The sequence below is a fragment of the Zosterops lateralis genome (assembly GCF_965231275.1).
Source record: "Zosterops lateralis genome assembly, chromosome: 12".
Classification (NCBI taxonomy): Eukaryota; Metazoa; Chordata; class Aves; order Passeriformes; family Zosteropidae; genus Zosterops; species Zosterops lateralis.
Window position 1 is genome coordinate 13,279,227 of NC_139772.1, and position 20,590 is coordinate 13,299,816.

At 53.2% G+C, this 20,590-nt stretch overlaps 2 protein-coding genes across 2 annotated transcripts; both read left to right on the plus strand.

Moving 5' to 3' along the window:
- The first annotated feature begins 639 nt into the window (after positions 1-639).
- Positions 640-13,335, plus strand: GOT2 (glutamic-oxaloacetic transaminase 2). Its single transcript, XM_083870042.1, has 10 exons — positions 640-739; positions 6,052-6,208; positions 7,404-7,532; positions 7,889-7,948; positions 8,070-8,231; positions 8,683-8,787; positions 9,636-9,786; positions 10,439-10,604; positions 11,526-11,676; positions 12,148-13,335. The coding sequence occupies exons 1-10, from the start codon at positions 672-674 to the stop codon at positions 12,268-12,270; spliced, it is 1,272 nt and encodes a 423-aa protein (XP_083726168.1). The 5' UTR covers positions 640-671; the 3' UTR covers positions 12,271-13,335.
- A 993-nt stretch (positions 13,336-14,328) lies between these two features.
- SLC38A7 (solute carrier family 38 member 7) lies at positions 14,329-19,761 on the plus strand. The gene is made up of 11 exons (XM_083870090.1): positions 14,329-14,377; positions 15,545-15,985; positions 16,216-16,414; positions 16,502-16,646; positions 17,365-17,463; positions 18,192-18,249; positions 18,369-18,483; positions 18,707-18,854; positions 18,937-19,136; positions 19,397-19,451; positions 19,545-19,761. The coding sequence occupies exons 2-11, from the start codon at positions 15,719-15,721 to the stop codon at positions 19,645-19,647; spliced, it is 1,389 nt and encodes a 462-aa protein (XP_083726216.1). The 5' UTR covers positions 14,329-14,377; positions 15,545-15,718; the 3' UTR covers positions 19,648-19,761.
- The last annotated feature ends 829 nt before the right edge of the window (positions 19,762-20,590 follow it).

The following is a 20,590-nucleotide window of genomic DNA, read 5'->3' on the forward strand; positions in this document are numbered from 1 at the left end:
CAGTATGGTGCAGTACCATCCCGTATGTCCCAGTATGGCCAAGTACAGTCTGATACAAGATGGTCCAGCACAGCCTGGTCTGGCCCACCACATCCTAGTTGAGTCATCCATATTCCAGTACAGCCCAGCGTGGCCCACTACATCCCAGTCGGGTCCTGCACAGCCCAGCGCAGCTCAGCACAGCCCAGTCCAGCCCAGCACAGCCCAGTCCAGCCCAGTACAGCCCAGCCCAGTCCAGCCCAGCCCAGCCCAGTACAGCCCAGCCCAGCACAGCCCAGTCCAGCCCAGCCCAGCCCAGTACAGCCCAGCCCAGCCCAGCCCAGCACAGCCCAGCCCAGCCCAGCACAGCCCAGCCCAGCCCAGTACAGCCCAGCACAGCCCAGTACAGCCCAGCACAGCACAGCCCAGTACAGTCCAGCCCAGCATAGCCCAGCACAGCCCAGTCCAGTCCAGTATAGCCCAGCACAGCACAGCACAGCCCAGTACAGCCCAGCCCAGTACAGCCCCGGACCGAGCGGGCGGGCGGCGCGGCTGCACTGACCCGCAGCGGCCGCCAGGGGGCAGCGCCGGCAGTGCCCGGCGCGCTGCGGCGCATGCGCGGGGCGGAGCGCTCAGCCGGTGCCCGTGGTCAGAAGTGCCCGCCCGCCGCCGCCAGCACCGCTGCTGCCGCCATGGCGCTCCTGCACAGCCGCCGGCTCCTCGCCGCCCCGCGCCTCGCCGCCGCCGCCTCCCGCGCCAGGTGAGGGCTGAGAGGTGGCTCAGCCCCTGGGGCCGCCCGCCGGTGTCGGCGGAGGGGATTTCCCGCGGCCGAGCCCCGCTCCGAGGTGGCGGTGGGGGGAGGCTGCGGGGAGCGGATCTCCCCGTGCGGCAGCGGGTGACGCCGCGCTGGGGAAGGGGGTTGCCGGGGGGACGGGCCGCGCTCGGATTGGCTGGGGAGGGGGGTCCTCGCCCTCTGATTGGCTGCGGCCCAGGCCGGCGCCCCCCGCTGCCCTTGAGGCGCCGCCGTGGAGGGCGCGCAGGCACCGGGGAGCCCCAGAAACGGGGCCGGGGGAGCCTGTGCCTTAACGGCGGGCCGGGGACACCCTGTGCCTTGAGTGATTGGGCCGGGGTGTTGCTAGGGCTGTACACTGTGCTACAGGGCACGAATGATGTGGTTGATGAGAGGCTGGACGTGCCCGGCCATGTGCGCTCGCAGCGCAGAAACCAGCCATGTCCTGGGCTGCAGCACCGGCAGAGTAGGCATCAGATAGAGGGAGGGGATTCTGCCCCTCTGGCCTGCTCTGCTGAGACCCCACCTGCAGCACTGCATCCACCTTTGGGACCCCAGTGCAGGAAGGACGTCGACCTGTTCGAGCAAGTCCAAAGGAGGCCACAAAGATGATTAGAGGGATGGAACACCATTTGTGTGGGGAAAGGCTGAGTGAAAGAGCTGGGGTTATTCAGCCTGGAAGAGAGAAGGCTTTAGGGTGACCTAATTGTGGTCTTCCAGCATCTAAAGGGGCTACAGGAGAGCTGGAGGGATTTTTGACAAGGGGTGTGGAGCAGCACACCCATGGATTTCCAGGACAAGGAGGAATGGATTTAAATTGGCAGAGGGCAGGGTTAGATTAGATATTAGGAACAAATTCTTCCCTGTGAGGGTGGTGAGGCCCTAGCACAGGTTGTCCAGAGAAACTGTGCCTGTCCCATTCCTGGAAGTGTTCAAGGCCAGGCTGGACAGGGCTTGGAGCATCCTGGCCTAGTGTAAGGTGTCCCTGTCTATGGCAGGGGTTTGGACAAGGTGATCTTTCAGGTCCCTTCCAGCCCAGACCATTCCAGGATTCTGTGTGCTGTGAAATGGGGCTGGGGTGGTGCTGTCTGGCTGCCCTGGGTAGTGGAACCAAGAGACCTCTGCACTGTGCAGTGGCCTGGGGACTGTGCATGGTGCAGCAGGTCTGCAGTTCCCCCACGATCCATGGAGGCTGGCTGTGCCCTCATGGATCCCGAGATCCATGGGAGTAGTGCTGGCTGTGCTAGAGCTGTGCCCTCAGGGGTACAAACCCTGGCAGGAGCGGGCTGGGAGTGACCATGTTTCTGCAAGGACCAGTTCTGCACTGGCTGTCTCTGGTCAGAAGAGGTTTGGAGAGAAGGCTGCTACACAGCTGCTGGACCTGTATGAACAGCCCAGAACAGTTTCCACGAAGTACAGCTGACCTGAGAGCCACAGGGCTGGGAACATCACTGAGACCAGATGGCCAAGAAGCAGAGTGTGCAGAGGGATCTGGACAAGGCCTTGCTGCTCTCCAGAGCTCTTTGACTCCTGGCCCTCACTAGTGGGGAGTTCTCTAAGAAACATTTCCAGCCTACATCAGAGCAGGAAAGAAGTGAGGTTTTTTTAATCCCCATTCCAGCAGTCAGTACTGCTTTTAAGCCAGCCTTCTGGCTCCTCTCGGCAGGGACAGAAGAGCAGCTGTTTAGAACTTGTATTTTGTGCCCGTGGACTGTAGCAGGCTGTGAAAAGTATGGAGCCTGCTGGCATAAGCTTTGCTTTTATCAAGCTTGTTATACAGCAGACTATAAATTACTAAAATGCATTGAGGTCACCCAAGAGAGGTTGAGTTTTGTAAGGAGCCTCTGTACACACCCCATTTTCCTGTTCAGGAATTGTGGCTTATTATGCAACAAGGAAAACCAAGCACTGATTAGTGTCTGTTTCCTTATCTTTGGCGATATAATGTGATGCCCCAGCTGCTACCATTACTATGTGCTGAGAATGCTCTTTCTGAAAGCAGAATAAAGATAAAGAGATAGGAAATGGTTAAAAGCTGTTCCTTGACACACAAATGTTAATTAGGGTGATAGCTCAGTCTGCTGCTCTGATGTATCACAAGACAGCTATTTAAATACTTTTCTTGGTGGAAAGCTTACCCTAAGCTCACTGAGGCAAGGAATTTGTAGGCTTGAAAGGCTCTGTAGTAGCCAGCAGCCTGTTGGCATTGTTCTTCTGTAAATATTTGCTATAGATGTGGTTTTACGTACAGCCTGACAGCCTTTGGCCCCTCGTTCTGCCCCAGCTTGCAGAACTGCTGTGGGGGCTTTGGCAAAGCTTCTGAAATCCAGTATCTCATGTGGCTGTACCTCAGGGAACGTGGGCTGGCCTCTCCAGGATGGAAACCTTCACTGGGCTTGTAAATGCTTGCTCTCCAGGCTTGGCTTGAGTCCTTAAGCACTTCTTAGGTCTATGCACTTGAGGCATAAGTTCCACATATATTTTGGAAAGGTGTTGCAAATTTATGCAATTCCTGATGCATTTTCCCACCCTCTCTGTCCCACTGCACTTGCAGATGTGCATTAAACCAGCTCAGAAGACCATCATGGCTAAGAGCACAGAGGCTATTTGGATACCAGCTCTGATGAGCATCTTAACTGAGACTGGGCCTTCTGTGTTGAAGTCCTAGAGAATGTGCTTCCTTTGGCTTACATTGAGTATCCCTCGGGTAGGTCAACCCCAGCTTACGTTTACCTCTGGTTACTTTTCTGCACTGAATACCTCTGGCCTGGCAGAGATGTGCAGTTTATAGCTTTGACCTTTATTCAAGCCCAATGTTCTTTTAATTGCTCAAAATAAGATACAAGGCAGTGGAGGGACAACACTAATGTGGTAGAAGAGTCTTAGGGTTTGTGGCCTTGGACCCCTAGTAGATCTCTTTTTCCCAAACCCCATTTGGAAAGCTTTGCCTCTGTGATCTCTTTGGTATCCTGGTGTGTTTGGACAACTCAGCCTAAACTGTTTTCTCTTGTCTCTCTGCAAGCTCACCTCCCTGGAAACACCAGAGAGTCTCGTTTCACCTGGAAACAGTCATGCTGCGAACGGGGAAAATAAGTCCTAAACCTACCCTTCGGTGCCTTAAGCCAGCACAAAAACCAGATCAGCACAAAAGTACTTAAATCTCTTGAGTGCTGCAGCTTAGGTGAATGCCTGTGGGATCAGCATTAATTGCAGTATGTTAAAACTCAGTGACCTGCCTAAGCCTTAGCAGGATCAGGACCTAAATACCCCATACTGTAAGCTGCTTGGGGAAAGGCCCAGCAGAAAGAAGGTGCTGTCACCATCTCCAGAGGAGCAGCTCTTTAAAATAGATGGCCAGGCTCCTGCAGCCCTTGAAACCAGAGTAATCCTAGACCAGGTAAACTGCAGAGAGACAGACTATTGCACACTGTTCCTCTCTTTCCCTGCCTTTCCATTGCCAGGAACACATTGGGAGGGGTTTATCCAAAGCCGCCTGAACCCGCAGCTGGAGTTTGCTCTGACAGTCCCCTTGACGTGTTCTGCTTAGGTTGGTTCCCCAGGTCACTCCCCCTACACTGGCTGCAGCCCCTGTCCCTCTCTGGAGGGTGTGTGTTGATGGCATAACTGACTCATCCTCCTTTCCAAGCTAATCCTATACTTTAGAGGTAATTAAGACTGGTTAGTGGTCTGAAAAACATTAAGCACATCTTCCATTTTTAAACTATCTCAGGTAGCTCTACCTCTTCCTCAGAGCCTGTCGAAAGGAGAAACAGGCTTTTTTTTAAATTTGGAAATAGTGTACAGATGGGAAGAGCAGTTAGTCTGAAGAGAGCAAATGATGTTTGGGACTCCATGAGATGGAATCTACGTACATGGGACAGTGCAAAACTTTTCTGTAGTGAGTAAACTTGGCTGAAATGGACCTAAAACAGGGACAGAGTGGAGAGGAAAGATGATTTTCTGAGTTCTGCTGATCAGTTGCTGAGCTTCCTTAACCCACCTGGCGCCACAGATCTGTATCTGCCTACAGAGTGTGCAGTACACACTCAGCAGGAGTTCTGGCTGGCCCTGGGCTGGCTCCAGGCTGCCTGCATTGCCTGGGGCGGGGACCAGCCCCAGGACAGCATTCCCAAGTTGGGAAAGGATCTTATCAGATGAGGTTGCCTTTCCTGGGCTGCAAAGCTTAGTAAAGTTGATATGACTCTCTGTCTGTGTGCTTCTCCTTCAGCAATCAAGGCTTGAGTTCTGTCCTCCAGGAGATAAACCAAATCAACTTTGTATTGCTCCCTTTGTTCCCCACTGAGCTGGGGGACCTGGGTAGGTGCCTGTGGTGAGTCAGGACACTCAGAGCTGCATGCAGTGCCTTCAGGAGGGGGCTGTGACAGCCACAGCCCTCTGCCAGGCAGGTTAAAAAACATCACAGTGCTGCTCCTGCACTGTCTGCAGCCCTGCAGGGCTTGGACATGGGACAGGGCAGACACTGTGGCCAAAGGAAATAACAGGTTTCTTTTTATAGCATGGTCTGTTCTGCCCTTGACATTAAGAGAGCCTCTCCATCTTCAGGGTGTGCTGCCAGCAAGGCAGAGGCAGGTGCTCCTCGTGTTGGAGGAACTCAAAGCTCCTCCTGATGCAGGGAGGTTTTGTGCTTGACAGCAGGGGAAGGGTCTTCACATCAGAGCCTGTCACCTGTCACACAGGGAAGAAACTCTTCTGTGATTTCCTGGAGAAAACAGTATTTGTCTATAACGCATGGGGATGCAGAGTTTGTAGGGCAAGGAGTGGAAATACCTTTGTTCTGTCAGCCAATGTTGGGAGAAAAACAAATTAGTTTTCATGTACTAGAACCCTTCCAGGAGTTTGGAAGAGACTCCATATTTATGCTATGTGCAATTACTCGAGTTTGGCCAAGGTTCCCTGGAGGGGAATAACCTGTGCAATCCCACGTGCAGGCTCTGGGCACTTGTCCAGAGCATATGAGTTCAAGGCTTCAGTTTCCTGGGCTCTTTGTGGTGTTAGCACATAGGGCAAACAGGAGCATTTCAACATGCTAATTGACTGACAGGGAGTCAGTTATCTTCAGCCACAATGAACTGAGGCTCTTCACCCATTCTGCAATATATGATGTGACTTAAATGGTTTGGTTTTTCTTTGGTAATTCTCTGAACGCTATTTATACCTTTTTCAGTGGTTTTAAAGACAAGTTTTCCCTTGAGGGTTTCTGTTGGTGCACATCTCTGCCCAGTTCTCAAGCCTCATGCTTAGCTTCTTGTTTCTCCCTTTAGCTCATGGTGGTCCCATGTGGAGATGGGTCCCCCCGACCCCATCCTGGGGGTGACAGAAGCTTACAAACGTGACACCAACTCCAAGAAGATGAACCTGGGTGTGGGGGCATATCGGGATGACAACGGGAAGCCCTATGTCCTGAACTGTGTTCGCAAGGTGAGCTGGGCCAGATCACTCTGCTGCTGAGCAGAGCCAGACCCGGGTGCCAGGTACCCTGAGGGAGTCAGGGAGGGGGAAGGTCACTAAGCAAGTTTTGTCTGTTGGTCCTTAAAATAAGCTTTGTCTCCAACTGAGCAGGACAGTTTTCCTGGATGTCTCCCTTAGCAGGACTAATGCTTTTGAGACATGACAGGGCCGTTAAGGAGTACAGGACAAAACAGGAAATATATGTCCTGTTTCCATTCAGGTAACTCTCAACTTGCTGCTGACTTCCATGAACCCTGCAATGCACCTGTTCTTCTCTGAACTTCAAGGTGTTTCTTGAATAGGCCATTGTTCTTTAGGGCACCCCACAAGGGAGGAAGGAGCTCACATTGGCCCCTTAGTGGATTAGTCTTAGAAAGTCTGCTGAGCCGATGTTACCCAGTTTCTCCATAAGCCAGTCTAAAACTCCAGCCCAGGGAGCTGGGTGTGGACATTGCTCTTGAGGGGATTATGGGGTCTTTTAGGGCTGTCAGGGTAGAAATAGGCTGTTAAATAGCTAGCAGCTACACATGCATTGATTGGCTGCACTGATAGGGACAGTATCTTTCCCATGTGTCTTATCAGTGTGGGGTTTAAAGCTATCCCTTGCCCTTCCTCTCTCTGTGCAGCTGGGTCACAACCAGGGAGCCTGGATGGTGTCACAGGGACAGTTTCCTGGTGGTATGTGAATGCTGCCAGGGTCTGTGCCACTCCCAGCATGACAAGGCCTGGCAAAAGGTTTGCTACCCTACCTGGTTTGGAGATGTCTCCTATGTAGAGATAATATCTGCCTCTCAGTAGCACTCAAGTGTTGCTTTCCTGCAGGACAATTCCTGCGTTTTTTTCCTTGCCCTTTGCTTGGGCAAAGTGTGTGTTCTTGTGAAGCAACATTGACTTATAATGGGGAAGTGGTGCTCTCTTCTGGTGCCAGGTTTCCTTAGCTCCACTGCACCAATGCTGTCACCCACTGAGAGCTCTGGTGGCTGCGGGGTTTTATCTGAAGTGTTTACTGCTGCCCCTTGCTTGAAATGAGCCCCTGCAGAGAAACTTCTGTAAACCAACCTTTGTCCCTTTCGAGCAAGCAAATGTGCAGAGAAGTGACCTTCAGCTGTTCATCATTCTCTCCATGGTGATGCCTTCCTTGCTGAGCTTGTGTCCTCCCTTCCAGGCAGAGGCCATGATAGCGTCCAAGAAGATGGATAAGGAGTACTTGCCCATTGGGGGACTGGCAGATTTCACCCGGGCATCTGCAGAACTGGCTCTGGGAGAAAACAGTGAGGCTTTCAAGAGTGGCCGGGTAAGGAGAGGCTGGGACACAGGGGGCAGGGAGGACACACAGTTGATATGTGGGTGCTCAGCAAATGTGGAAGAACTGGTGGGGTATTGATACTTCTGAGTTGTGGGCTGGCTGGGCCCAAGGATCACTGCTTCCTCTGAAGGCTGGGATGAAACAGCCCTGTCCAAGGAGGGGATTTAACCTTGCCTGGGGGCCCAACTCCCTATCCTGGAGCTGGAGCTGCTGACCCCTGTGGTCTCTCTAGCCCCTTGTCCCTGTTTTGGTGTGCTGCTGCCAGTGCTGACATAGTGACTGTGTTCTCCCTGTAACACAACATAGCTACTCAGACTCAGATATTATTTTTTCTTTCCTTGCAGTATGTTACTGTGCAAGGTATTTCTGGGACTGGATCTCTGCGAATTGGAGCCAACTTTTTGGTGAGTGCCTGGCCAGCAGTGGAAGGAAAGGATATATTTTGATCAGAGCTGAATTTTTAGGGTGTTCTAACTGCTTGAATGTATTCAGCCTGTTTGAACACTCTGTCTTTCTATTGACCAGCAACGATTCTTCAAAGCCAGCCGTGATGTGTATCTACCCAAACCATCCTGGGGCAATCACACTCCCATTTTCCGTGACGCTGGCATGCAGCTTCAGGCTTATCGTTACTATGACCCCAAGACGTGCAGCCTTGACTTCTCTGGAGCCATGGATGACATTTCTGTGAGTTGCCTTCCATGCCTGGAAGTAGGGAGGTCGTGGGGAAAAGGGTGGTGATCTTACTTTACTCTGTATGTGATGATGCAGCATAAAGCGATGTCAGGGGAGGTTTAGGCTGGATATTAGGAAAAGGTTTTTCACCCAGACAGTGATTGGGCACTGAAACGGGGTCCCGAGGGAAGTGGTCATGGCACCAAGTCTGCCAGAGTTCAAGGAGGGTTGAACAATTCAGGCACATAGTATGATTCTCAGGGTTGTCCTGTGCAGGGCCTGTGCATAAGGAGTTGGACTCCTTATGGGTCCATTCCAGCTTGGAATACTCCTATCATTCTATGATGCCTGAAGGCATTAAATCAAGGCTAGAAGCCTCATAGAGCTTATCTAAGCTGTCTCCTCTGTTGAGGAGAGTGCTCTGATATCATTGATGATTCATTCTCTATAACATCTTCCTTAGAAAATTCCAGAGAAGAGCATCATCCTCCTACATGCTTGTGCTCACAACCCCACTGGAGTGGATCCCCGGCAGGAGCAATGGAAGGAACTGGCAGCTCTGGTGAAGGTAAGCAATGTCCCAGGGGTACTGTGCCATTCCTGGGAAAACCACATCTCTGGCCTTTATGGTTTTCACTTCACTAAAGGTTACTCCCTTCCCTGAAGCAGGATGGGTGTCATGTTCCTGACAGGAGCCAGCCAAATGCACCCAGAAGGCTTCTAGCTGACCATTGGGCTTTCTGCTGGCACCTTCCCAGGAAGCTGGAGTAGGGAGACCTGAAAGGAGAGCAGCAGGGTTGAAAGCATGAGCTGATTGCTGTAGCAGAGCACCCAGTGCTGGTGTGTTAAAAATGCTGCAAGATCTCTCACATGCCTGGTGTCTCCTTGCAAGCTTTAGCTGGAAATAGACAGAGACAGGTTCTACCTTCTCCTCCTTCCTGCTGTTCCATCAAGCCTATAGTCAGTGAAATTTGGCTTGGAGATACTTGGCATTAGTAGGGTTCTGAGAATTGGTAGATATCAAAGTGATCTCTGTGGCCTACAGAAGGGTAGATCTCCTGACTAAGGGGCAGAGCATCTAGGGTATCTGCCTACCTAACTAGAGAGTTCCCAGCTGATTTCCTGGAAACTGATAATACAGAAGACATTGAAGTAGACTGTTTTATTACTGTTGAATCTACTTCTGCATCCCATAAATGCACTGGAGGGTCTTTAGCTGCTGTTTTGATGTGTGGTGGGTAGCTGCAGGTTTTGGGCTGCTTTCCCTGTGGTGAGTGAAGGGGAATGGCTCTCTTTCTGGAGGAGAATGGCTGCAGGTGGACAGACTGCTGTCTGCATGGCTTTTCTCAGCCTGCTGCCCTGCTCCTTGGAGGGCTGCTCAGTTTCTGTGACACTCTCTTCCATCTTTTCTGGCAGAAACGAAACCTCCTTGTGTACTTTGACATGGCCTACCAGGGCTTTGCCAGCGGGGACATCAACCGGGATGCCTGGGCCGTGCGGCATTTCATCGAGCAGGGCATCAACATCGTCCTGTCACAGTCCTTCGCTAAGAACATGGGGCTCTACGGTGAGTAGGGCATGTGGCAAGGAAAGTTTCATCCAGGCTGCTGGCGGGATCCCAGTATCTCCAGGGTTTAGCAGCCAGTGTCTTCCTGCTGCCTGTGTTCATCCTGCAGTACTGAGTAGGGATAACCCATTAGGAGCTGGTGGAGACCCTTCCAGAGAATAGGGATCCACTAAAGCTGTGTTGGGTGCCACAGTATAAGGATATAAAGCTTTCAGAGGATGTCCAAAGAAGACTACAAAGATGGTGAATGGTCTAAAAGAGAAGGCATACAAGTAGCGACTGAGGACACTTGGCTTGGTCAACCTGGAGAAGAGAAGACTGAGGGCAGAGCTCATCGTAGGCATCAGCTTCCTCCCAAGGGGCAGCATCTGCTCTCTGTGACCAGTGACAGGACCCAAGAGAATGACATGGAACTGTGTCAGAGAGGACTTAGGCTGGATATTAGGAAAAGGTTCTTAACCTAATGGGTGATTGGGTATTCGAACAGGCTTCCCAGGGAAGTGGTCATAGCACTAAGCCTGACAGAGCTTAAGGAGTGTTTGGACAATGCTATCAGACACAGGAATCGTTGGATTCTTGGGGCTGTTCTGTGCAGGGCCAAAAACTGGACTCAATGATCCTTCCAACTCATGATATTCTGTGACTCTTTTAGGAGAGCGTGCAGGTGCCTTCACAGTGATCTGCAGTGATGCAGATGAAGCCAAGAGGGTCGAATCACAGCTGAAGATCCTCATCCGCCCCATGTATTCCAACCCACCCGTGAACGGAGCACGCATTGCCTCTCTGATCCTGAACACCCCTGACCTGCGGAAGGAGTGGTAAGAAGAAATCTGTAATGTTCATGACAGTGAGGTCTCTTTGTGCAGCCCTGTACTGTGCTTACTGTGTGCTGCTGTCACAGGCAGGTCTTAGCTTCAGGAACAGTCAGAACCATGTTTACTCTGGAGAAATCCCTGCTTATGTTCAGGCATCAGCTGGTGTCAGTTTAACCTGACACAAACACGTTTTCCTTGTGTTACTAAGGAAGAAAACATTCAAAAGGAGGGGATAAAGCTCCTGAAGGATTGAGGGCTGCAGGAGCTGCTTATCCAAGAAGTATAAAAGTCTGAGGTGGTGTAGCCATGTAGTGTGTCTCATGTGGGGGAAGTGGAAGTGTAAGCCCCCTGGGAATAAGACCCAGGAATGTAACCCTCATGCCCTAAGCCTGATTCCTGGCGTCAGCCTGTGCTGTTTTCCCAGCCTCTTTGTGCCGGGTCCCTCCCAGCAGCTGGCCTGGCAGAACAAAGGCTGGCAGTGTGCTGGGGACTGTTTCTTTTGGCAGCCTGACACTTGTGCCTGATCCAGGGTCCAGCAGAGACATTTCCTAGCTATGCTGCTTTGGAGCAGGGCCTGTTTGTCAATGCTACCCCTGCACTCTTGGTTTATCTGTAGATACTATTTTATCTATGTTTGAGTAGTGCTGCCATGAGGCATCCTACTGACCTGTGGCTTTCAGATGTGAGAAATGTCTATATTCTGGTAGTAGTGTCCAACAGCAATGGAATAAATTAAAAGAGGTCACCTTCAGGTATCAGGAAAAAGCAGCAGCTCCCCCAGCTGAAGCTACATCTTCATGCTCTTTTGCATCCCCCTAAGGGGCCCCTCCAGGTGGAGAGGTGGATTTTCAATAGCTGGGGTGGGGAGAGTAGCACTGGTGTGTTCTGTCCCTGCTCTGAATGGTTCCTGGGTTGGCTCCTCAGGCTCACAGAGGTGAAGGGCATGGCTGACCGGATCATCAGCATGCGGACTCAGCTGGTGTCCAACCTGAAGAAAGAGGGATCCTCCCGCAACTGGCAGCACATCACTGACCAGATCGGCATGTTCTGCTTCACAGGGCTGAAGCCTGAGCAGGTAAATACAATTCCAGTGGTCTCAAAGTGTCATTTGTGGTCCTTGTCAGTAAGTTTTTGATTGCAGATGCCAAAATGGGCCCTTGTCAGCACTTCCTCCTCAAGGGGAACATTATCCAAGCCCTAAGCACTGGCACATCATGGGGACACTGTTTTTGCTCTGTTCCCTGCTGTACTTGGGGAGGTTGAAAGTAAATGTAGCTGTCGTGTCTATCAAAGCAAGTCACTTGGTGCTGCTCTGAAGTTATCTTAAGGTCAGCTCAAGGAGGTGACTCTTCCAGCTGAACATCTGCAGTGTTGCTGCTTGAGCTGAGCAGCATCTCTCTTGGTGTACAGGGTGCTCTGCAGGTAGTGGGATGCTCTGTCTGCTGGCAGCCAGTTTGCTTTGATTTTTAGCAAGCTGGGTAAATTTGCACTTTGCTGACACAGCAGAGGTTGGGCCTGCAGTTTGAACTTTGCTCTTTCACCCCAGGTGGAACGGCTGATCAAGGAGTTCTCAGTCTACATGACAAAGGATGGACGCATCTCTGTGGCGGGAGTTACATCAGGCAATGTGGGTTACCTGGCTCATGCCATCCATCAAGTCACAAAGTAAAGACAAAGGGGTGCCCTGGAGCTGGTGGCTTTCCCTTCCCCACCAGTCGAAGATGGGGAGGGAAAAGAAACAAGCAGAATACTTCCAACCACAGCACTTGAAGCCGCTGCTGAATGTATCTTGTAGATGAGTTGTTGTAGAGGCCTAGTCAAATCCACCCTGTGTTGTGGAGCAGAGACATCATTGCTGGCTCCTGCTCATCACAGCCGTTCTTCCCTGCTGTCCATCCTTTCTCCATCAGCCCCAGCACCTATCTATGCTGGAGGAAGCAAATGCTTAGCAATGCCATCCTACCAGTGTAGGCACCAAAAGCTTCTCCGCACACTTTTCTCCATGAGAAGGCTTTGTGAGACTGTTGCCTGCTGGCCCAAGCAGCAGCAGGCAGGGAGCTGGGTGAGCTGAGTTGGAGGGCTGCTCTGGTGTGCTCCTCCAAATTCCTCAGCCAGTCCCTGCTGCCAGCAGGCTTCATCTTCCTCCATCATCCCAGCCTGGGGCTGGGCAGCACCAAAGCTGTCCTCTGACAACCAGCTCTGAGGACTTCTCACTACCAAACTCTGCTCCGTCGCTGGCTTCACTCTTTCCATCTGGGACTCTCCTTTCAGGTATAATTCACAGTGGCATCAGTGCATGGGGCTGACCAGTGTCCCTCTTTTAAACCTGTCTCATACCTGGAAGTGAAACGGTTTCTCACCCTCCCCTCCCCAATAAGAATCTCCTCTGAAAACTGCTCTCTGGTGGTCTCTGCCTCTCCCCATTCCTGTCTTAAGCCCAGCAGTCCAGTCCTGTACCTCCAGCAGCCCTCCCTGCAGTGTTTGTGCGTGTCCCAAAGCTGTAAGCCAAGAGGCTGGCCCTGCAGTATCCCCCTCACGTGGAGATGTGGAGCCTTCCTCTCTGCTCTGTTCAACCACATTTCTGGTGACACCAGAATACAGAGCTCTTGAGAGAAATCTGAGAGCTGATGACTCAAAACCCAATCTTTCCTTCCAAACTGAGTGTCCCTGAGGTCCTATGACTTACTGGACTCTGATTTTTAATCCAAATAAAACTGGTGCATGGCTATGTTGAGCTGGGGACTTCATCCTGTCATTGTGCAGCTGGATCCTGTCTCTTCCATGCACCAAACATTTCCTCTCAGGGCCATGCTAGCACAGGGGATCACATGACCAGTGAAACTCCTCATCTCCTGAGAATCCCATGTGGAAAGAGGCAGTTCCCACCAATGGCCCCAGGAGCACATTGTATGTGAGGTTGTCCAGGTGCAAGCTGGTATCACAGAGCTGAAATTAAAGCCTATGGCATTCAACGTAGGTGTTGCTGGGGAGAGGATAAATTCCCAAAAGCTGTCTGCCTTGGGACATGGGGCCATCCTTGGCCACTGGCCCACATTGGAGTGGAGCCTCCCTAAGCAGAACTGGAGGCATTACCTCTTAAGGAGTTTGTAAGCTGTCTCCATCCACTGGCATCTCTTCCCTCTGCAGCCATACCAGGGTATTTAGCAGGGCAGTCCTCATTTTCCATTGCTGCCCAGGGCAGCCGCGTGCCCGTTGGAGCTGGGGCAGGTCCGGTCTGGTGCACCTGTCCCGGTCTAGTGCAGGTTGTTTCCACACTTGCTGGAAGGCTGGATCCTCCCGCCTCTCCCTGCCAGAGGGTTTCCGCTCCCACGCCGCTTGTTTACTGGCCCCATGCCCACAGCCGCTGCTTGCTGTCCTTTGTGCAATAAACCACTTTCCATGCCGCACACGCTGTACGTGCTGCCCCACGGTGCTGCGGGCTCCTGTGCTGTGGTCCCCGGTTCTGCGTGGCTCTGGAGCTGCCGCCTCCTGCCCTCTTACCCGCCTGGGGCCGTTCTCCTGCCCCTTCTCTGTACAATAAAGGCACCCTGGAGCACAGCCCCGTCTCTCGCCCTCTCCTTGCCGCGCGTTCAGCCTCGGGGAACGGCTACTCGAAGCGGGGTGTTTCCCCTTGGCTGATGCTCCCCTATCTGCGGGGCTGGACTACAACCCCCGGCGTGCAGCGGGCAGGGCGGGGCTGCGCCGCGCCGCCGCTGCGGCCGAGCTCGGCCGGGGCCGGGGCCGAAGGGAGCGGAGCCGAGCGCGTTCCCCGCCTGGTGAGTGGGGACGGGATGCGGACGGGGCGGGGGGACACACGCGGGGAGCCCAGCGACCGGCTGGGGCGGGAGCCGGTGCATCCCCTGCGAGCGCGGGCTGCCCGCCACCGGCCCCGGGCCTTGCTCCTCCGGGCGGGGGGCGCGCCGGGCCCGAGCGGGGCCGCGGGGCTGTCGAGTCACCCTCGGGGAAGCGCCTGCTCCAGGGGTTCCTGGTTGCCAGAGTACGGCGGCTCTGCCTGGAGGAGAAGGACACCCTTCAGCATCCTCCCCCAGGGCGGGGGAGAAGCACGGACCCCCTGCAGCATCCCCGGCCGGGGGGAACTTCAGCCCACGCGGAGCCACCGGCCAGTCCCTCCACGCCCCTGCCCCCGGGGCACAGCGCGGCCCTTCCTCCCCTTCCCCGGAAATCTTTACAGAGAATTCATAGCACAAGCACAGAGTTTAAATAGCCCAGAAGCAAGGAATGAGCTGGGTGGGCAGAAAGAGTCTGTAGATGTTCTTTAGGAATAAAACCCAGATTTCCTTGAAAAGAGATTTCTCGTTGTCATGTAGATTCCTGCAAAATGCTGCCAGGTTGTGAGGGTCAATCTCCAGCTTGGGGGCACTGGGATGAGATTTGGACTATCCAACCCCCAAGGGCTGTGATATTGGAAACAGCAGATCTTCAAATCCAAAAGCTTCTGAGACATCATCTGCTGGTTGTCACCCTGAGGGTGCACTGGAAGGGGCCAGTCCTGCTTTTCCTGTTGACACAGTATTTCTGCTGCACACAGTCATTCCTGTTGAGCCCAACCTTGCCCTTTACTCAGGAGCACGTGCACAGCTCCTCTTGCAGAGCTTGCAGAAATTAGGTTTGGAAATCAGGAAGTGAGCCGGGACACTGGGTTTCACTCCCACACAAAGGCAAGTCCTGCTGTGAGGCTGCAGTTCCTCAGCCCCACAGCCAAGGTTCAGTCCCCCATCTGACAGCAGTTGTGTCCTCTCCCTTGATTTGAGGGACAAGAGGTGAGTTCTGCTATATCTCTGCTGGTGTCTATGTGCTGTGACCCCCTGCAAGCTAAGACCCTGGGAACTCAGTTCTCCTGTGCCCCCATCTGATGCCTGAGTTGACCCCTGTTAATATAATTTAAGTAACACTTAACAGTGACATTCTTCATCCTCTTGTAGGAGTAGGAAAGTCCCTGACTCCTGTGTTGCTGCATTCCAGCCTGTCTGTTTACTGCCCTTCCTGCCTGATGGAGCCAGCACTGGCTGAAGACCCTTCTCAACGTGCCTGGCTGAGCCTGGTGCAGGACCACTAGTGGGACGTGGATGGTGGCGTGTGCCACTTGAGGAGGGACAATGGCTCAGGGCACTGGGAGCATCAACAGTGACTACAAGGATTGGGAGTGGAGCGACGATGCTGGCGAACGGGCCAGGCTCCTGCAGAGCCCTAGTGTGGAGACGGTGCCCAAAAATTCAGAGAACCAAGGAAACAGTCTCGGGACCACGTCGGCTCTGGGAGCTGTCTTCATTGTGGTCAACGCTGCCCTCGGGGCTGGACTGCTCAACTTCCCTGCTGCCTTCAGCATGGCTGGCGGTGTGGCTGCAGGCATCACCCTGCAGATGGTGAGAGTGGGGAAGGGACAGTCCCCTGTCACACCCTGGGAGGGTGCATGGGAGGGACATGTGGTGCTCCAGAAAGGGCCTGGGGAGGACCAGACTGCTAGGAAGAAGCTCTCTTGGGTGATGGGCACCAGAGATGCTCAGTGTACTCAGGGGTGGCTGCCTGGGGTGGCTGAGGGGACTTTGCCATGTTGTTGGCTCAGTGTTCCTTCCCTGTCTCTCTCCCATCCCAGTGCATGCTGATCTTCATCATTGGAGGCTTGGTCATCCTGGCATACTGCTCACAGGCCAGCAATGAGCGCACCTACCAGGAGGTTGTGTGGGCTGTCTGCGGGAAGGTGCCCGGTGTGCTGTGCGAGGTGGCCATCGCTGTCTACACCTTTGGCACCTGCATCGCCTTCCTCATCATCATTGGAGACCAGGAGGACAAGAGTAAGAGCATCCCATGGAGCAAATAATAACCAGTTGTTGTCCATTCAGCTGGAAGGGCCAACCTGACCATCTTGGTTGTCCCCACAGTCATTGCTGCTCTGGTGAAGGAGCCCGAGGAAGTTGGGAGCAGCCGCTGGTACACAGACCGCAAGTTCACCATCAGCATCACCGCCTTCCTCCTCATCCTGCCCCTCTCCATCCCCAAAGAGATTGGCTTCCAGAAATATGCCAGGTGGGTGGGAAGAGCCCTCTGGGGCTGGGAGTTGGGGTGGGCCAGCCAGCATCCACCTAAGCACAGTTGCAGAGGACAGGGACTGGAAAAACTGTAGTTCTAGTGCCATATCTGCCCACTCACCATCTGCCTTCCCATGCCTCAGTTTCTCCATCTGGGAAGCAGAGGAGCAGCTGAGCACCATGTAGCCATAGTGTTGTACTTCAGGGCTTGTGTCTCTCACTTCTGCATGCTGGAGGAAGCAGGAAATGCTGCTTTCAACTACATTGTCTCCTATCTTTGGAGTTGGCAATCCAGCAGAAAGGAGAGCCAGTAAGTCCCTAAGTCCCTAAGCCAGGTGGTCTGCAGGCCAGCCCTGCTCCACCAAGAATTTTGGTGTGACCTGGCTGCTGGAGCTGGACCAGAGGCACCAAGGAGTGTCACTGATTCAACACTCACCTCTTTCTCCAGCCCAAAACCCAAGTCTGGCAGGTTTGCCACTCACAGAAGCATGGGATAACCCTCAAATGCAACAGAATTGTGTTGGGATCTGCTTGGGGGACAGCGGGTGACATTTCCTGACTATTCCCATGGGAAGAGAGACCAAAAATAGAGCTGATAGGCAGGAGAGGGGTAGCCTGTGCTGTGCAGGGCAGAAGATCGGGGTGGAGAAGCTGGGAGGAGACCCTCCATGAAGTGGGGAGGCAGAGCACTCACAGCCTCCTATCCCCTCTCACAGCTCCCTCAGTGTGATTGGAACATGGTATGTCACAGCAGTCATTATCTTCAAGTACATCTGGCCTGACAAGGAGCTGGTGCCTGTGGAGATCCCCACCAGGTGAGAGCAAGAGACACGATGGTGTCAGTGCCATCACAGCACTGCAGAGCTGTGGGAGTGGGGGCTGCGAAGGCTGGGGATGAATCTTTCATCAGCCCCGTCCCTGGTCCTGGGGACTCTGCATGTTGCTGCCAGAAGCTCCCAAGTGGCTGCACCTCTGCATGTTTCAGAGGAGCAGGTGGTGAAGAGGAGGAAAAGGACCTCTTAAAGGTCCCTATGGCTCCATCACAGGTTTTGATCAGCACTGATTGGCTTTTATCTCTGACATATGCAGGCCCTGGATTCTCTGTGCAGTGTTTGTGCTTACCCAGCAACAAGGGCTGTGTCTATGTTTGGATGATTTTGGTTATTTCTTTGGCCAGCACAACCACTGTGGCTTATTCCCTTCCTCACAGTGTATATTTTTGGATCCAGTACAGGAATTTTATTTTATGACAGAGCAAAGGTTAGACCAGTTTTTTTGCACTGCACAACTAGATCCGTATTTTTTACTGATACTTTTACTTTTGTATGCTCAGGTTTGGCTGTTTCTGTATCAGTGAAAGGCCCTGGTCTTCAGGGAGTACCAGGTCCCAGGGAAAACTCATTTCATGCAATGGCATCATCCTGGGTGGGGGGATACAGTAATGGCAACAACACTGAGCACTCTCAGCTCATCCTCCCCTGGGGCACTGGATGGGGGTCAGAGGAGATTCTGCTGTGACTGACGGGTGTTTCTCTCCTGCCAGCCCCTCCACCTGGACAGCTGTCTTCAATGCCATGCCCACCATCTGCTTTGGATTCCAGGTAAGGCTGTGAACTTGGCACTCACCTTCCATCCTGTGTTTGCTTGGGTGGCAGACTAAAATCCTGCCTGTGTGATTGTCTTAGTGATTGGCTAAAACCCTGTCTCTGTGTCCTGGCAGTGCCATGTGAGCAGCGTGCCCGTCTTTAACAGCATGAAGCAGCCAGAGGTGAAGACCTGGGGGGCAGTGGTGACAGCAGCTATGGTGATTGCTCTCTTTGTCTACACAGGCACTGGTAAGTGAGGGACACCGTGTGAGTGTGGCACAGTCCTTGGAGTGGCTGTGAGCTTCAGGAGGGCAGGGAGCCTCTGGTCATCAAGGGTCAGAGGGAAAAGGGAGGAGAGTCCATCGAACACCTCTGCAATGTGCCCTGTGCCATATCCATCCAAATCTGGTCCTTCAAACAGGTGTTCAGGGGACTTGTCCCTGTCTCCTGCTGACTGGTCCCTTCCTGGCAGGCATCTGTGGCTTCCTAACCTTTGGAGCTGGCGTGGAGCAGGATGTCTTGATGTCCTACCCCTCCAATGACATCCCTGTCGCTCTTGCCCGGGCTTTCATCATCCTCTGTGTGCTGACGTCCTACCCCATCCTGCACTTCTGTGGCCGGTGAGTGCTGGGAGAGATGGGGCTGCTGTGGGAAGGAGGAACAGCACGAAGAAACCCCTCTATCCTGGGTCTGTGCCCATAGGGCTGTCTTGGAGGGCCTCTGGCTCCGCTATACCGGGATAACAGTGGAGGAGGACGTGGTTCGGGAGCGGAGGAGACGCCTGCTTCAGACCATCAGCTGGTTCCTCCTGACACTCCTTCTGGCTCTTTTCATCCCTGATATTGGCAAAGTCATCTCTGTCATTGGGGGCTTGGCTGCCTGCTTCATCTTTGTCTTCCCAGGTAGGGCATCCTGGGATGCTCAGGGGCTGACAGAGGTCTCATGGTCTTGTGTCTCGAGGAGGGAGGGCAGGATGGAAACACAGGAATCAGGAGATTTTTAGAGGAGGACAAAAATGTGTGAGGCCAGTCAACAGCCCAGCTGTTTTGGCTGGACTTGGTGCTCTGTAACAGGGAGTGCAGCTCCCTGTTTTATGGAGTGTCTGTTCAGTCCCCAGTGGACAGTCCTCATCTGGTTCTAATTTGCCTCCCCTGCCTTTCAGGGCTCTGCCTGATTCAAGCCAAGCTCTCTGAGATCCAAGAAACACGGGCAATCAGGTAACTGAAATTACCCTCCCCTCTCCCCTATTCCCCTGTGGATATTGGGGTGAAGGACCCCTCTAAATATGCCCTGTCCTCCTGCATCCACAGCTGGTGGGCCCAGGTCAGCTATGGGGTGTTCATGGTCACCCTTGGAGCCTTCATCTTCGGACAGACCACTGCCAATGCCATCTTTGTGGATCTTACAGCCTGACTCCTCCAGGCTGGACTGCACTGCTGCTGCTGAGGGGATGGAGATTTCCCCTAGGACCAAAGGGAAGTGGGAAGAAAATACGTTGGTGTGTTGGGAGGATCCAAGAGAGCCGTTGTGACTTGGGGCTTGGCTGAACAAGCCCTGTGGTGGTTTGTATCTCATTGTCTTAGGGCACCAGGCAGTCAGGCTTCTCTCAGCCCTGGCTCCCTGGTGAAGCCAGAGCAACACTACAAAGGGACCTGTCATCCAGGGCAAGCTCCTTCTGCCCCTTGGGGTAGACATCACTCCCTTAGACATCAGTAAGGGGTCATGGTTGGGGTTTGCACAGCCATGCTGCTCTCATCTGTGTACTCTTGTGCTGGTGGAGCTCCTCTCCACAGCTAAAATGCCTTCTCCCAATTTTGGAGGGAGAAGCAGTGTTCTGCATAAAAGGAAATAGTAATCATGTTTATCAGACAGGGAGACACCCTCATAGTCCTGTGTCAATGTTTGGGTTGAACTCTGGTTTCCTGCCAGTCTCCTGCCCCTACTCTCACATCTCCCTCTGCCTGGGGGATTGCACTTTGTGTGACAAAGGGTTGCCTTCAGCCTGTTTGGGTTTTTTCTTCTGAGGATCAGAATGACCCTGGGGTAGGGACATGCCAGTGCAAAGCTTCCCTTGCCAGGGGTTGCTCACTCAGTAGAGAAGCTGCTATGACTGCATTGACCTACTGAAGACACTACAACAGAGCAAAGCTCTTCTCCAGATTTACAATCCTGTTCTTCCAGGTGTCCAGGAAATGGGACTGGGCCAGGTTTTAAGGGATGCTTTTGGGATAAAACAGTCGGTATTAATTTGTTTTATATTGTTCTCATGGTCATTTACACTCTCTATGGCTGGTGTTTCTCTGGGCTGTCCCTCTGTTGCCCGTCTGGATGATAGTTTCATTCCTGCTTTTTCTGG

What these genes read in the sequence shown, in the direction of transcription:
- GOT2 (XM_083870042.1), top strand. Translation starts at nt 672, where the DNA reads ATGGCGCTCCTGCACAGCCGCCGGCTCCTCGCCGCCCCGCGCCTCGCC. An exon ending in TAAGAACATGGGGCTCTACG is followed by an intron (nt 9,787 to 10,438) that starts GTGAGTAGGGCA and finishes TGACTCTTTTAG; the next exon opens with GAGAGCGTGCAGGTGCCTTC. An exon ending in CCTGACCTGCGGAAGGAGTG is followed by an intron (nt 10,605 to 11,525) that starts GTAAGAAGAAAT and finishes TTGGCTCCTCAG; the next exon opens with GCTCACAGAGGTGAAGGGCA.
- SLC38A7 (XM_083870090.1), top strand. Translation starts at nt 15,719, where the DNA reads ATGGCTCAGGGCACTGGGAGCATCAACAGTGACTACAAGGATTGGGAG. An exon ending in CTTTGTCTACACAGGCACTG is followed by an intron (nt 18,484 to 18,706) that starts GTAAGTGAGGGA and finishes CCTTCCTGGCAG; the next exon opens with GCATCTGTGGCTTCCTAACC. An exon ending in CTTCATCTTTGTCTTCCCAG is followed by an intron (nt 19,137 to 19,396) that starts GTAGGGCATCCT and finishes CCTGCCTTTCAG; the next exon opens with GGCTCTGCCTGATTCAAGCC.